Source organism: Palaemon carinicauda, chromosome 24 (assembly GCF_036898095.1).
Source record: "Palaemon carinicauda isolate YSFRI2023 chromosome 24, ASM3689809v2, whole genome shotgun sequence".
Taxonomy (NCBI): domain Eukaryota; kingdom Metazoa; phylum Arthropoda; class Malacostraca; order Decapoda; family Palaemonidae; genus Palaemon; species Palaemon carinicauda.
Genome location: NC_090748.1, coordinates 85,671,602 through 85,685,269, shown reverse-complemented (window position 1 = coordinate 85,685,269; position 13,668 = coordinate 85,671,602). Strand labels below are relative to the sequence as shown.

General features: G+C 35.9%; 2 protein-coding genes across 10 annotated transcripts in view; one reads left to right on the top strand and one right to left on the bottom strand.

The window, feature by feature from the left end:
* The window catches only part of LOC137618197 (transcription initiation factor TFIID subunit 11-like), a 123,348-nt gene extending 117,620 nt beyond the window's left edge, over positions 1 to 5,728 (top strand). For 2 of the 3 annotated variants that reach the window (XM_068348289.1, XM_068348287.1), the window contains one exon: positions 88 to 4,396. In XM_068348289.1, the coding sequence (XP_068204390.1) occupies positions 88 to 227 (140 nt within the window). In that variant the 3' untranslated portion in view covers positions 228 to 4,396. Of the gene's footprint in view, positions 1 to 87; positions 4,397 to 5,138 lie in introns of those variants that run through there. The other variant, XM_068348288.1, reaches the window with a different exon arrangement.
* Positions 5,729 to 6,954: 1,226 nt separating this feature from the next.
* The window catches only part of LOC137618196 (phosphoribosyl pyrophosphate synthase-associated protein 1), a 143,221-nt gene continuing 136,507 nt past the window's right edge, over positions 6,955 to 13,668 (bottom strand). For 4 of the 7 annotated variants that reach the window (XM_068348286.1, XM_068348281.1, XM_068348285.1 and 1 more), the window contains 2 exons: positions 11,649 to 11,825; positions 8,028 to 10,353 (listed from right to left, as the gene is read on the bottom strand). In XM_068348286.1, coding sequence (XP_068204387.1) covers positions 11,667 to 11,825 — 159 coding nt within the window. In that variant the 3' untranslated portion in view covers positions 8,028 to 10,353; positions 11,649 to 11,666. Of the gene's footprint in view, positions 10,354 to 11,648; positions 11,826 to 13,668 lie in introns of all 7 variants that reach the window. The other 3 variants (XM_068348284.1, XM_068348283.1, XM_068348282.1) reach the window with 2 other exon arrangements.

Genomic DNA, 13,668 nt, shown 5'->3' with positions numbered 1-13,668 from the left:
TTTCTTCTTTTGAAAAAATTACTTTTTCATGATTAAATTTTTTGCGTAATTATGTTATTATGCTGCATAATGTTATTAATCTTCCAGCTTTAGATGTAATGGAGGCACAAGGAGAAACTGGGCCTTTACAACCTAAACATTTACGCGAGTCAGTTCGCCGTGTTCGAAGATGGCCTGGCCAACACATACCTACCATGAAACAACGAAGACCTCTGTTTAGAATTTAATGGTACAGTCATGGTGGATTTTTGCCATCTTTTCTATTCATTTAAAATTTTAAGTTTAAGGCAGTCTTATGATATAACTTTTGTTTATTGGAGGGTGTTTTGGAACTGTTGATTATATGAATTACTCCCATGAAATTATAAATGTAATTTTACCCATCTTACAAACTTCATCTTGTCTATGATACAGCTGCCAACCTTTTCCCAGCATAGAACATCTATAACTAATCCTACTTTTTATTGGTAGTCAACTTTTAGTAAATTTATGGCAGGGTGTGCTTATTATTTCGAGAGGAAATCTTAGCATATGATCAATCTTCAAGGCCTTTTTATACACAACTTTATTTACCCATATACTGTATATATAAAGACATTTCCTACCAGCTGTTATCCACATATTACTGTGCACATGCTTTTATACACTATTTTATTTGCCCATATATAAAGATATTTCCTACCAACTAGGACTCAAATATTAAAGATTAAACTGTACAAATTTTACAGTATTTATATTGTATAATATATACGGTATAGTATAAAAAAAATCTAGGCTATGATTATAGCATCTAAAACAGATTGGTCTACTAGCTTACAAATATTAAGCTACAATCAGCGTCTTTCTCTCTCCTTGTATCAGAGTAATTGTAAGCCTAATTAAATATAAATTTATTAGCAAAAATTGTAACATGTGTACAGTAGTATAATATAATAGTAGGTTATGTACAATTTATTGCAGATTATGATCATTTATGTTAGGAGATTGAGTTGGAGGTTGGCTGACAGAGTAGCAGTGGCAAAATGGAAAAGTTGATGAAAGGTAAAGTTCAGTAGGAACATAACTGATATGCAACGATTACGATATAAAATGTTGAAGCTACTTTCTTTATTATGCAGCTAATATATAAAAACTATAAATAACATTTGTACAGTGGTACCTCTACATACGAATTTAATCGGTTCCACAACCGACTTCGGATGTAGGAAATGTTCGGATGTCGAAACTAATTTTTTCATAAGAATACATTGAAATAGGATTAATCCGTGGTTGAGCCCAAAAACCTATGATAACTCCTTAATAAATTACTACACATAATTACCCATGAGAATAATGCACACTAAATTAGATAATAGACATGTAAAAAAGAATAATTATCCAAAAATGATAAATAAGAAACAGGTTTTTAGCGTCACTTTACCTTAGAAACTCCAGCGCAGGTGTTGTTGGTCTTGCTACGCAGAGAGGAGACGGACGGGCGGCGAGGAGGTAGAGAGGTTAACTACGATAAACGTACACTACCGTAACTTATTCTAACTTACACTAAGTGAACTTTAACATAACTTAGCTTATTTACTTTTTATTTTTAGATTTTATATTTTTTTTTACATTTTCATTATTTCTTTTTGATGATTAATTTTAGTCACTTTCACTCTCTCCACTTAAAATTTATTGAATTTCTTTCGCTTCACTCTTTGCCGTTTTCTTTGAACCACTACCATCCTCTTCATCACGAGTTCGCTTTGTAGTTTTTTTAAAGAAGCTATCGATAGATAGTTGCTTGGTACGGCTTTTCAGAATGTTTCGAAAGTGAGTTAGGCAAACATCATCGAACTGCGCAACTACACGACAAACCTGCAATTTTTTGGGGTGGTATTTGTCGATGAAGTCGACCACGTCTTGATATTTTCCTAAGACCTCTTTTATTTGCGCCGAACCTAACACATGTTCTACCTCCTCGATCCCTTCCTCGTCATCACTCATGTGCTCAGACATAGCATGGAGTTCCTTGAGCTCCTCTGTGGTAAGTTCGTCGTGATGTTCGCCGACGAGTTCCGTGATGTCATCTGCGTCGACCTCCAGACCCATGGACTTGCCAAGGGAGACGATTTCCTCTACGTCTTCCGCTGCACCCACCACGGGATCAGGTTCGGGGTCAAAACCTTCGAAATCTCGGGGAGAAACTGCATCAGGCCACAGCTTCTTCCAGGCAGAATTGAGGGTTCGTCGAGTTAATCCCACCCAAGCCTGATCTATGATCTTCAAGCAGTGCACGATGTTGAAGAGGCTTTTCCAAAATTCACGCAAAGTTAAGTTTGTGCTTTGCGTGACATTAAAGCACTGCTTGAATAGGTGCTTGGTGTAGAGCTTCTTGAAATTCGAGATGACTTGCTGGTCCATGGGCTGGAGGATAGAGGTGGTATTCGGTGGAAGATACAGCACCTTTATGAACTTAAATTCATCGAAGATATCATCTTCAAGTCCGGGGGAGGGTGAGCGGTTGCATTGTCAAGGCATAGCAGGCACTTTAAAGGCAATCTCTGCTCATGAAGATACTTCTTCACAGAAGGGCCGAAAACTTGGTTAACCCATTGCATAAAGAACTGCCTAGTGACCCAGGCCTTCGAGTTGGATCGCCAGAAAACATGAAGCTGGTCCTTATCCACGTTGTGTGCCTTAAAGGCCCTAGGGTTCTCAGAATGGTAAACCAGTAACGGCTTGACTTTAAAGTCCCCGCTAGCGTAGGGCAAGAGTCAACCGATCCTTCATTGGCTTATGCCCTGGCAATTTCTTCTCTTCGGCGGTGATGTAGGTTTGACTGGGCATTTCCTTCCAAAACAGCCCGGTTTCATCACAATTAAACACTTGCTGCTCCACGTAGCCTTCTTCCAGCACGATCCTTTTAAAGTTCTTGACAAAGTCAGCTGCAGCCTTTGTGTCCGCACTAGCAGCCTCTCCGTGGCGAACAAGATGCCTTGAAATCGTCTGAGGAAGGTTCGGTTGAACTCTCCTCCTTCAAGTCCGTGAAGATGGCGTGCGCCTTCTCGCAGATGATGGTTTCGGTGATGGTGTCGCCAACAATCTCTGTCCTTGATCCAGATTAGCAGAAGTCGTTCTATCTCTTCTATGATAGGGCTACGACGTTTTGAAATGATGGTGATCCCCTTAGAAGGTTTCACTGCTTTAATGGCTTCCTTCTGTTTCCGGATTGTCGAGATTGTCGACATATTACGGCCATATTCTTTAGCAAGTTCACTCACGCGGACGCCACGCTCATGTTTTTCAATAATTTCTTGCTTTACGTCTAAAGAAAGCATTTCCTTCTTCCTTTTCTCACCACTACCACTACCAAAACTAAGCCTTTTAGGACCCATACTTTACGTAAATTACCGTAAAAGGATGCACGTAAAAAATCACGATTAAAACAGTACAGTAATACCAGAACGCACAGGGCACAACCGCATGAAGCCAACGAGAACAGAGGACTGACCCAAGCCACGCTAATTGAGGGTCCCTCCGAGGTCGAAGTGCTGCCTTCTATCGGCGGAAATAAAAAACACATCCGGCGCTATGAGTACCAACTACGCGTACGGGTATTGTTTACTTCGGGTGTCGAAAAAAGATTCGGGTGTAGAGTAGGAACGTGTTCGAATTGTACTTCGCGTGTCGAAAAATTCGGATACAACCAGTACGACGAAAATTGCTTACTTCGTGTGTCGAAATAAAATTCGGGTGTAGAGTAAAAAATTTGCTCGAATTTTACTTCGGATGTTGGAAAATTCGGATGTACATACGTTCGTATGTAGAGGTTCCACTGTATATAGAAAACACATTGTAACCTTATATAATAGGTGCTGACAACTTGGATGCACTAAAACATTGTTTACTAAAAATAATTAAATGCAAACTAGGGCATTTTTTCACCAACACAAGTTAATGCAAACTATGATTATATATTGTTGGAGACAGGATGAGGGAGCAGTGGTGGAAAATAGAGTAAAGGCAATGTCCAGGTAACAATTATTGTTTACACCTGTAAAAGTTAGTTTCTTACAGCTATATTTCTTTTTGTTTGTAATATATTTGTGAGGGTGAGTTGAACATTGATGTTAAAACGGGTTCTCATATATAAATTTAGTTTTGAGTAATGTCTGACAGACCACTCTAGTTTGTGGTTTCCTCTGATGGAATTCATACTTATTACTAAAACTTGAACTTCTCATAAGGTGCAATGTTAACTGCAATAATCTTATTTAAAGGGTCAAATGTTGGCAAATATGGTTTTTCATATCATTCAATAGTCTAATCAGACCATCAAGTCAAAAGTTTCATGTATGTAAATTTTATAGTATTATTTGTAAACTTTGTAGTTTTTATACAATAAATTATTACATTGGTATTTTGACCTTATAGCCAGTATTGAAGAGAATTTCATTATATATTAACATTACTGTGTATTATGTCATGATTTTGATACTTCAGTAATACTGGATTCATGAGAAATACATACGCTGTCAAGTTTTAGAGCAAAGATAGTGCAGAAGAATCATAAAAAAGCAAAGCTGTTGTAAATCATGAATTTGGCAAATGAAACTGAACCTAATTCCTGTCAGTTTGTAAACAAGCAAGCAGTACTAAGAATTTTGGAAACAAAATTTATAAGAAAATTGAATGAAACTTCTCACAGCAAAATGAGAAGTCAGAGTCAGCCAAGATAAATTGGAGTAAGCATAATTATAAAAAGTGAAATGAGAGCTGTGATAGAAGTACACACTGGAAGAAAGAAGCAAAAATTTATGAAGATCAAAGGGATTCTACAAAGAATGAATGATAACTGATATTTGTTAGTGCAGATACCTTTGTCTAAGAATGTACCTGACAAACATTTGGCTTGCTTTTTGTCAGGGTGGAGACCCAAAAACGAGAATAGCCTACAACCTGAGAAGCAGATTATTAAGTAAAATAAAATTATTAAAAAATCATAAACTGGTGTTCTTGCTCATTAACACAACCAAGTTCCTCCTTAATTGTTCTTGGAATGCTGGACATGCAAGAAAGGTTGCTTGCATTTTGAGGACATTGATGTGCAGTTGCACTTCTTCTCTGGATCACACCGCTGAGATGACTAGGCCTTTCAGGTGTGTGCACCACCCGTCCTTTGATGCATCAGTAAACAGCCTGTCCAGAGGTGGCAAGTTGAGTAGGACTCCCTGGGTGAGGTTTATCTTGTTCAACCACCAAATAAGATAGTTCCAGGACTCCTGTCCCACTGGAATAGGAATGCAAGGGGGATCCCTGGTGGCTGACCACTAATCCTTCAAACACCACTAAAGAGATCTTAGTGGAGGCACCCGTGTTGAATGAGTTTCTTCAGCAAGAAATAAAGTTGCTGATAGACTGCCAGCGCTGAGCTGGAATTTCTATCTTGAACAGTCATGCAACCACCTTAATCTTGCTGATGCAAACGTCTGACAGAAAGACACTCGCTACTACAGAGTCTATCAGCATGCCCAAGTACTTCAACCTCTGCTTTGGTATGAAATTCAACTTCTCCCAGTTTATCACAATCCCCGGATCACGACAAAATGCGAGACTCTGATCTTGATCCTGTAGCAACGACTTCCCTAAGGAAGAGGCCCTGATCAGCCAATCGTTGAGATTTATCAACAGATGTATCCCTTGTGATTCAACCCAAGCTGCTACCAAAGTGAACACCTGAGTGAATGTTGAATGTCTGGGAAGCAGTATACTGTACAGTTTAATAATCTCCGTCACCGCAAGATAATACTTTAAAAACGAAAGTTACAGTATATCATTGTTTTTTCCTAATATATACAGTACAATACTGTACTATATATTTTACAGGAGAGAGAGAGAGAGAGAGAGAGAGAGAGAGAGAGAGAGAGAGAGAGAGAGAGAGAGAGAGAGAGAGAGAGAGAGAGAGAGAGAGAGAGAGAGAGAGTGAGTGAGTGAGTGAGTGAGTGAGTGAGTGAGTGAGTGAGTGAGTGAGTGAGTGAGTGAGTGAGTGAGTGAGTGAGTGAGTGAGTGAGTGTGTGTGTGTGTGTGTGTGTGTGTGTGTGTGTGTGTGTGTGTGTGTGTGTGTGTGTGTGTCACAACCTCACCTGAGAGAGAGAGAGGGGGGGAGGAAAGGAGTGTGAAGACAAGGTAGTTTGTGATGATGTCACAAAAACGTGTGTGTGTGTCAAAGACTTTTTAGTACTGCAGAGACTCCGTTTGCTCTTTAGTAGAGCAATTTAGTTTAAGGATTTAGAGTTCTTATGATCTTATCTAACTTATTTTTGAACTCATTTACTGTGTTACTGTTTAATACATCCGCTGGAAGTGTATTCCAAGTATTTGCTATTTTGTATGTAAAGAATTGACTGTAAACAATCACGATACCTATAAGAAGCACAGCGTGTATGTGGGTTACGTTACATACGCTAGTTGCAATGACTACCCTTTCCCCTGCAAGTACAAATCTTTGCTTTACATCTATCACAACAGCTAGCATTCACTTCCTGTAAGACAAAGAAAATGAAAAAGGGCATAACAGTATGTCCCATACTCACTGTGATCAAAAAACAGAGTGAGGATTTCTGACAAATGGAGGGGCAGGGCTTCTCACCTGCCGTTAACTACCACGTTAACAAATTTAATGGCCGTTCAATCTTGTGCTAAAAACATCTGCATATTTTAAGGATGAAAGATTTATTTATGTGTAAGAATAAATAAATTAGAGCAATGGTCTTCACAGTCATGAAGTATCCCATTGCACAAATGTCTGGTGTGGATTATACAAATTCCAGTGACTTTAGATGTTAGTGGTACAAATTATCACAATATTGACCTCAGAGGCTTAAGACTTCAAAATGGAATATATACTAGCACTTACTAAAAGAAAGTGCTTCACACACTCATTGACACTTTGCAAGGCAACAAAGATTGCAGAAATAAAAATTTAAGTTTATTTCTTAAAGATATATGCATTTAGAGAAATATTATAATAAAGAAACCCATGCACAAAACAATATTAAACCTAAATAAACAAAAACAAAACAAAAATTAAGACAATATTCCTGCTAGTATTATTGTACAACTATAACTGATATGATTCCCTTGGAAAAAGACACTGACAATATAAACAGGGAAAAGTATGCTTTGAATACAAATACACAAGGTATTAACCCAAATTCTTTAGAAGTACTTGATAGTGTATTAAATAATCTAGTCTGTTTTTATGTAATTGAAATTAATAAAAAAAAAATGTATGGCACTAATTTTAAGATAAAACGCAAAAAAGTATGACACTAATTTTAAAAGAAAAACTCGTAAAAAAATCTGTATTAAATAACTGATTCATAAGCTAAAACTCAATTTAGGATGTAGGATACTAAAAATATTTTTTTATGAAAAAAAATTGGAAACTAATGAATAATTAGTATGTGTGTGAGACATTAATATTTAGTACCCAAGAAATAATTTATAGCTATTGAAGATTTACTATGCCACAGAATTTATTGTACATGACAGGAAGAGAATATTGAAATCTTATGACTGGTATACTTCCTTTAGACTTATAAATACCATTCTATTTAATTACTATACTATGGAGTGTATATGATACTAAGACTGAAGGTGTTTTAAGATGGTTTTTTTCCAACTAATCAATATTTGTTTGACTTGGTAGCACACAAAATAGTCTTTTAACTTCCACAGAAGTACCACTAGAAAGATATGAGGAGATTACACCTGTAGTCCCTTGATACAGTGATTATATTTTTGTAATACATGAATGGGACCATGCTAAATGTTTCCCATTATCGAAATGAACCATGACATCAAGTATTTGAAATTAACAATGAATTGAACATAAATTGAATAAAAATTTCTCATCAGAGCCTTCAGAAATATATAAATTCAGGCGATATGATTTTCTTCCCTTTCACTCAGAACTATGAAAGTTTTTGTGCCTTTCTAGGGTGAAATGTAATAAAGAAACTTGTTATTCATAAAATACCGTCAACTGAACAATATATTGCATAAGCAGCATTTATTTTCTGAATCAAAATATATTACATGTCATAGTAGAGAGAGAAGTTCAGTTTGAATGTTCTGCTATGTAAGTAATTAATTTATCTTATGAAACGAACTCAACCCTAGTAAATTATAACAGAAACCTGAATTTACCAGTAAATATTTCATACACAGTATCTCAATTGACTAGTTTGGTAACAGGGACACCAAAATCTTTTTCAATAAAATTAAAAACAATTTAATACAACACTGGAAAATGCTTGTGTACAGTTGGATGGATATGCATGAACATAAGTCAATTGAAGTTTACTTTTTACAAAATAAGGCCTACTTCTATATTAAGTGATATTAGCTTACGAGTATCCTTTCGAATTATGCTTATGATATCTACATGTTTAAAAATGTGAACAAATCTTATGGTAAAAAATTTAATGGCTACAATAAAAAAAAAATAGCTTTCACAATATTCCCAAGAAGATAAGCTAAAATAATGACAGCTCAAGTACTATAATAAATGAAATAGAAAATGTACTTATCATTCCTTGATTACTTACTTTTAATTACAAATAAATTTCTTTGCTGCTCTAAACCACAAATTGTACTTCAGTATGCATTTTACACATTCGTATTTCAATAGCTCATTATTTTTATGCTCAACAACTTTAGTATTTTTACATGGCAAGTCAGACTACTACTAAAATATCCAATGATGCATGTTTTCTCAAAAAAAAAAAAAAAAAAAAATATCAACCATTTTGTAAACAAAGTTTATTAAATAAAAAAAACTAAAGAAAAATGCATAAAAGTATGCAATACAATTTAAGAGACCAAAGTAAACATACATCAGCCTTGCAAGATTACTGAATAAAAATTAATAATTTATGGTGCTTCAAATACAAAACAACATACATTACCAAGTGTTTTTAGTCTTTTGTACCTTTAATAATAAATCTAGCTTATGAGGTTGTGTCCACACAACCAGACAATCCTGAAAGGTAAACAGTTTCAGTACCAGAAAATGGTATGACGACTGAAGCAAGAACTCCTCTGACAAATAAGCTTGAACTTACGTTCATAGTTTGGACAAGGAACAATGATATTGGCAAGCACAGGATTTCAGAAGTAACGGATTTTCTATGACATCTAGCTGTTAGTTTTTTGGTCTTCTCCCTCATATATGTTCTGCATGATTACAAATGATTGTATACCTTCTTCAAAAGATTGCACAATGTGTAGGGGGTCTGTTCTCATGTACATTCTCTAGTCTGAATTGTAGTTATCATGCAGTTTACATAAAATTGTTACATGGCTACTTTTTGCAGTTATTCTAATCACTTCTTGCATCATTACCTTTTACATACTCCTTGTCCTGGCAAAATGTAGCTATTATAATTTTGCAGAGTGCCATCTTATATTATTTTTACCATGGCAAAATTATTGCACTAGACTGGAAACAAACAAATTCCTGCAACCAAAGCTCTGTTAGTTACTCGTGTGTAAACAGGTTTTTAATTTTGCTTGCCAGTCTTTAACAAGTGAACAAGTAAAGATATCATGGGTCTAACTTGATCTGGTAGCACTGTTTGTTGCCAGATCCATGCCTTTGAGTTTTGCACTTCTAACGTCGTTGTTGCTCATTCCTGCCTTCTATCTTTATCTGGTAATAAAGTTTAATAAAGTTTGCCTGTCAAGCACTGCCTGGTCGTATGGACACACCTTAAATAAAAGGCTGTAAAAAGTATTGAAGATATGAGGCTAGGACTGGAAAATTAAAATATGTGACCCATTACAGTATATAGATGGTAGATTATACATACATATTTAATACCTGTATAATACACTCGAAGATCACCTGTATATAATACATACAGTATCACAACGTATCCTCAAACTTCACAGTAGATGCCTACAACTTTCCATGAGAGCAAGAATACTAAGCAATAAGTCAAAAATAATTTCAGTGAAAGATTACAATAGTTCCAAATTACCGAGCATGACCTCGTTGATGAAAAATCTGAAATGTAGCAAAAGACAATTATTCTACCAGGCTAAAGCGCATAAAAAATAACAACTTAGTTTAATACAATTCTTCATTTTAGCAGTGACAAGTCATGACATGAAATTCTTTTTTTTACCATAGATATAGTTATTGACTTATGAATTTCATCAATTCACAAGCAAAAAAGACATCAATTACACAAAATATTTCTGTATATAATTCAAGGATATATATATAAATCTATACCACTAATTAACTTTTAAACTATTCACAAACAGCTCGACAACCGTTGGACACTTTGTAAGAGTTAACAGCTCCTGTAAAGAGAAAGGTTGCCAATTTTATTTTGTCCAAAATAAATAATCCTCTGAATTCTATTAATCTAAAGTAAATAGGTTTAAAATTATTTAATGATTTCCTAAATGCAGATCTATAAATTTTCCACAGGCTTATTGCTATGAACCTCCCCTGATATTCTTATTGCTTCTCTCTGTAAGCACAGTTTTAATAATGTTTAACCATAAAACTAAATAAAATTCATGTTTTCTTTCCTTCCAATCTACTTATGCCACTAGCAAAGTAATGAGACATCAAGTGGTTTATGGGAATAAAACAATAACTTAGCAAGCCATACTGCCTTTGCCGTCAGTCTCTGTGTAGTGGTTCGGATATCAACAGGTGCCAAATTCTAGTTTTTTCATATTTTGGCTTTTAGTGCTTAAAGATGTGTTCTTTGGATTTTCTAGTTACCTACATCATAGATTGTTCAAGGAAATTGTTTATGGTTGATCATGATCCACAGTTTATGTGACTTGTGTTAGGGACAGCATTGTGATTTAGATAACTGCTGTGAGGAGTTCAAAGGCTACACTATTCCTCTAGTTGCAGACCAGATCAAAAATTCAAAATGTAAAAGGAAACTTGCTTTTAGTACACAAGGGAGAATAGAGAAGACTAGGCTAGTTGATTATAGTGGGGATGATGACAATAATGACACGCCAGCACTGAACTCCAAAATAGCACTTAACAAGTCTAGTTTTGATAGTGATGAGGTTCAACATTTTTGGCCTCTTTTGTGAAATCTAAGGTGGCCAATGGGTCTTTGACTAAAGCAGTGAACAATTTTTAACTCTAACCTAACTCCTCCAGTTGGGTCTAGACTTTATAGATTGATAAGATTATTGCTGGCCCAACACAAAAGTGATGCTTTGAGATAACTTTCTATGGATACCCATGTTTCACCCATTAAGCCAGTAACTTCTAAGGCCCTAGAATTGGATCCTTCAAGAGATTATTTTTGTAACAGTGATAAAACAAATAAAGGGATTCTTTAAGCTTAACAATGGCAAACAACTGCAATGTAAAACCCATCAAATCTTCCTACAATGGCACTGTATTACCTAACATACCTATTTCCCTAGAAACAGCATCACAAAATATTAAGCAAGATTACTAATGAACTGTTAAAGAGACCTGAGAAGGACATTTTATAAAGAGAAGAATTATCTATATATGAATGGTTTGTTTTCTACGAAAGGATAAGGTTAAAAAGAGAGAAACAATCCATAAAAGATGTCACTAGACATTTAATAAATAACAATCAATATCTTACCAGTAAACATGAATATCCTTAATCTTCCAGTGTTACATTCCTGAAGAGATATGACATAGACTCATTGTTATGAATACGGCGTATGGATTCTGCAAGAAGGATGCTGATGTCCACAGTCTTAATTTTGTGACATTGCATTTTCTGAATTTCATGAGGAACTGTATTTGTGACAACAACCTATAAAAAATATATTAGGTTACTATAATAACCTAAGGTATAAGAATAATTTGTATGATAAGACTAATTCAGGTTTTGTATTCATCAAATATGACAATAACATTTAACTGTCATATCTGAGGTTAGCACTCAATAATCATCATTACATGTTCACTACCAAATAAGTAAAATTTTAATCAATCTTAATAAACTATCTGTCTGAAAAAAATAAAGCTAATTAGGTTGATCAATATTCATCATAATTCCTTTATATTCTATGGAAACTGTGATGGCCTAAATCATCCAACCCTAGTTATAAGCCTCATACAGACAAATATAAGAAATATAATTTTATTTTCAGCAATTTGTATTTTTCCTAACACTATAACCCAAGTCCTTTAATAGGAGTGAGCTTCTAGCATAGGTGTAATTCGTCTGTTAAAATTTATAATGAGTTAGTAGTTACTGGCAGGTGGCAAGGAAGCCCTGTTTCCTTGCCCTCACACTGAGTAGCCACTTTGACCTTAAAGCTAGAACTTGCGGAGTGGTTGTAGCTGAAAGTGTAACCTAAAGGATTCAGGTTTGTTTAGTTAAGAAAAATACAAATTACGTGAATAATTTGTGATTTGTTCCTACAAGAATACAAACCTTTGTCCTTTAATAGGAGATTTACCCTTAAGAGGGAGGAAGTCCCTATAACTAAGTGGCTAGATTACTTTCCAGGAAATGTCAAAGGACTTTGGTCCTGCATAGGAGCAAACGTGGTGACTCCTGTGAACCTCATAAAATCTTGAACATAAAGATGAGACCGGTGTTAGGCTAAGTCACTACCATGGACTGGTATATGGTCAAGGAAGAACCTGTACCCATGTAGAGGATATGTTGGCTACATGTATCATCCTATGAGAACATGGGTTAATGCATTATTTTGTCAATCTTCCGCCACTTGAGGGGATAGGGAAGATACTTCTAAAAAAAAACTTATTGCTAAAAAAAATAGCTTAATCATGTAGCTCACCTGCAAACATCGTCCAGTCCAGCAAATAACAGACCAAGTTTGCTATATGATCAGTTGAGCCTCTACCACCATTCCAAAGATAAACCTGTGGGTACTCCTCTAGGTAGGCCTAATGGGTTGGGAAGGCTGTCTTTTGCTAAGAGATTACAGTCTACGTGAAAAGAGCCTTTGACAGGTTCTACCTGAGAGCTGGGTTAGACCCAATATTCTGGCTTTGGATGATAGAATCTGGTGGTCCTGTTGTCCCCTTGGGGGAGTACAAGTCGGATTGTTGCATGCAGCCAGAAAGAAAAGTGTTTTAGCATCTCTACTTATTCCTTCCGTAGTAGGGCACCAGCCATCCATTGATATACTACTGCAAGTGATGGGTCCTTTGACGGGCCAGACAGTACTACAATGGATGCCTCTGTCGGTTACAGCTCATTTTTTCTTTGCATACACATACACTCAATAGTCTGGCCTATTCTTTCCACATTCTCTTCTGTTTTCATACACTTAACATTGAGATTACCAAACAATCCTTCTTCGCTCAAGGGGTTAACTACTGCACTGTAATTCTTCTGTGGCTACTTTCCTCTTTGTAATGGTCGAAGAGAGATCTTCTATCTTTCAGAATTAGTGTCAAGAAAAGATATTCAGTTTCCTACTCGCTTCTCCGTGGCTACCACAGGGTCGAGTGAATCCATTAAGAGACCTGAGAACTTGTGAAACACTCCATGCGGGTTGAGCTCTCTCGGAAGTCAAGACTGTCGGCACCCCTCCTCCTCAAGAGTCCTGTTGATTCTTGTGAAGAAACCAGGTAAAACTTGTATCGAAACTGAGAGGTACCTTTACAAAGAAAATTGG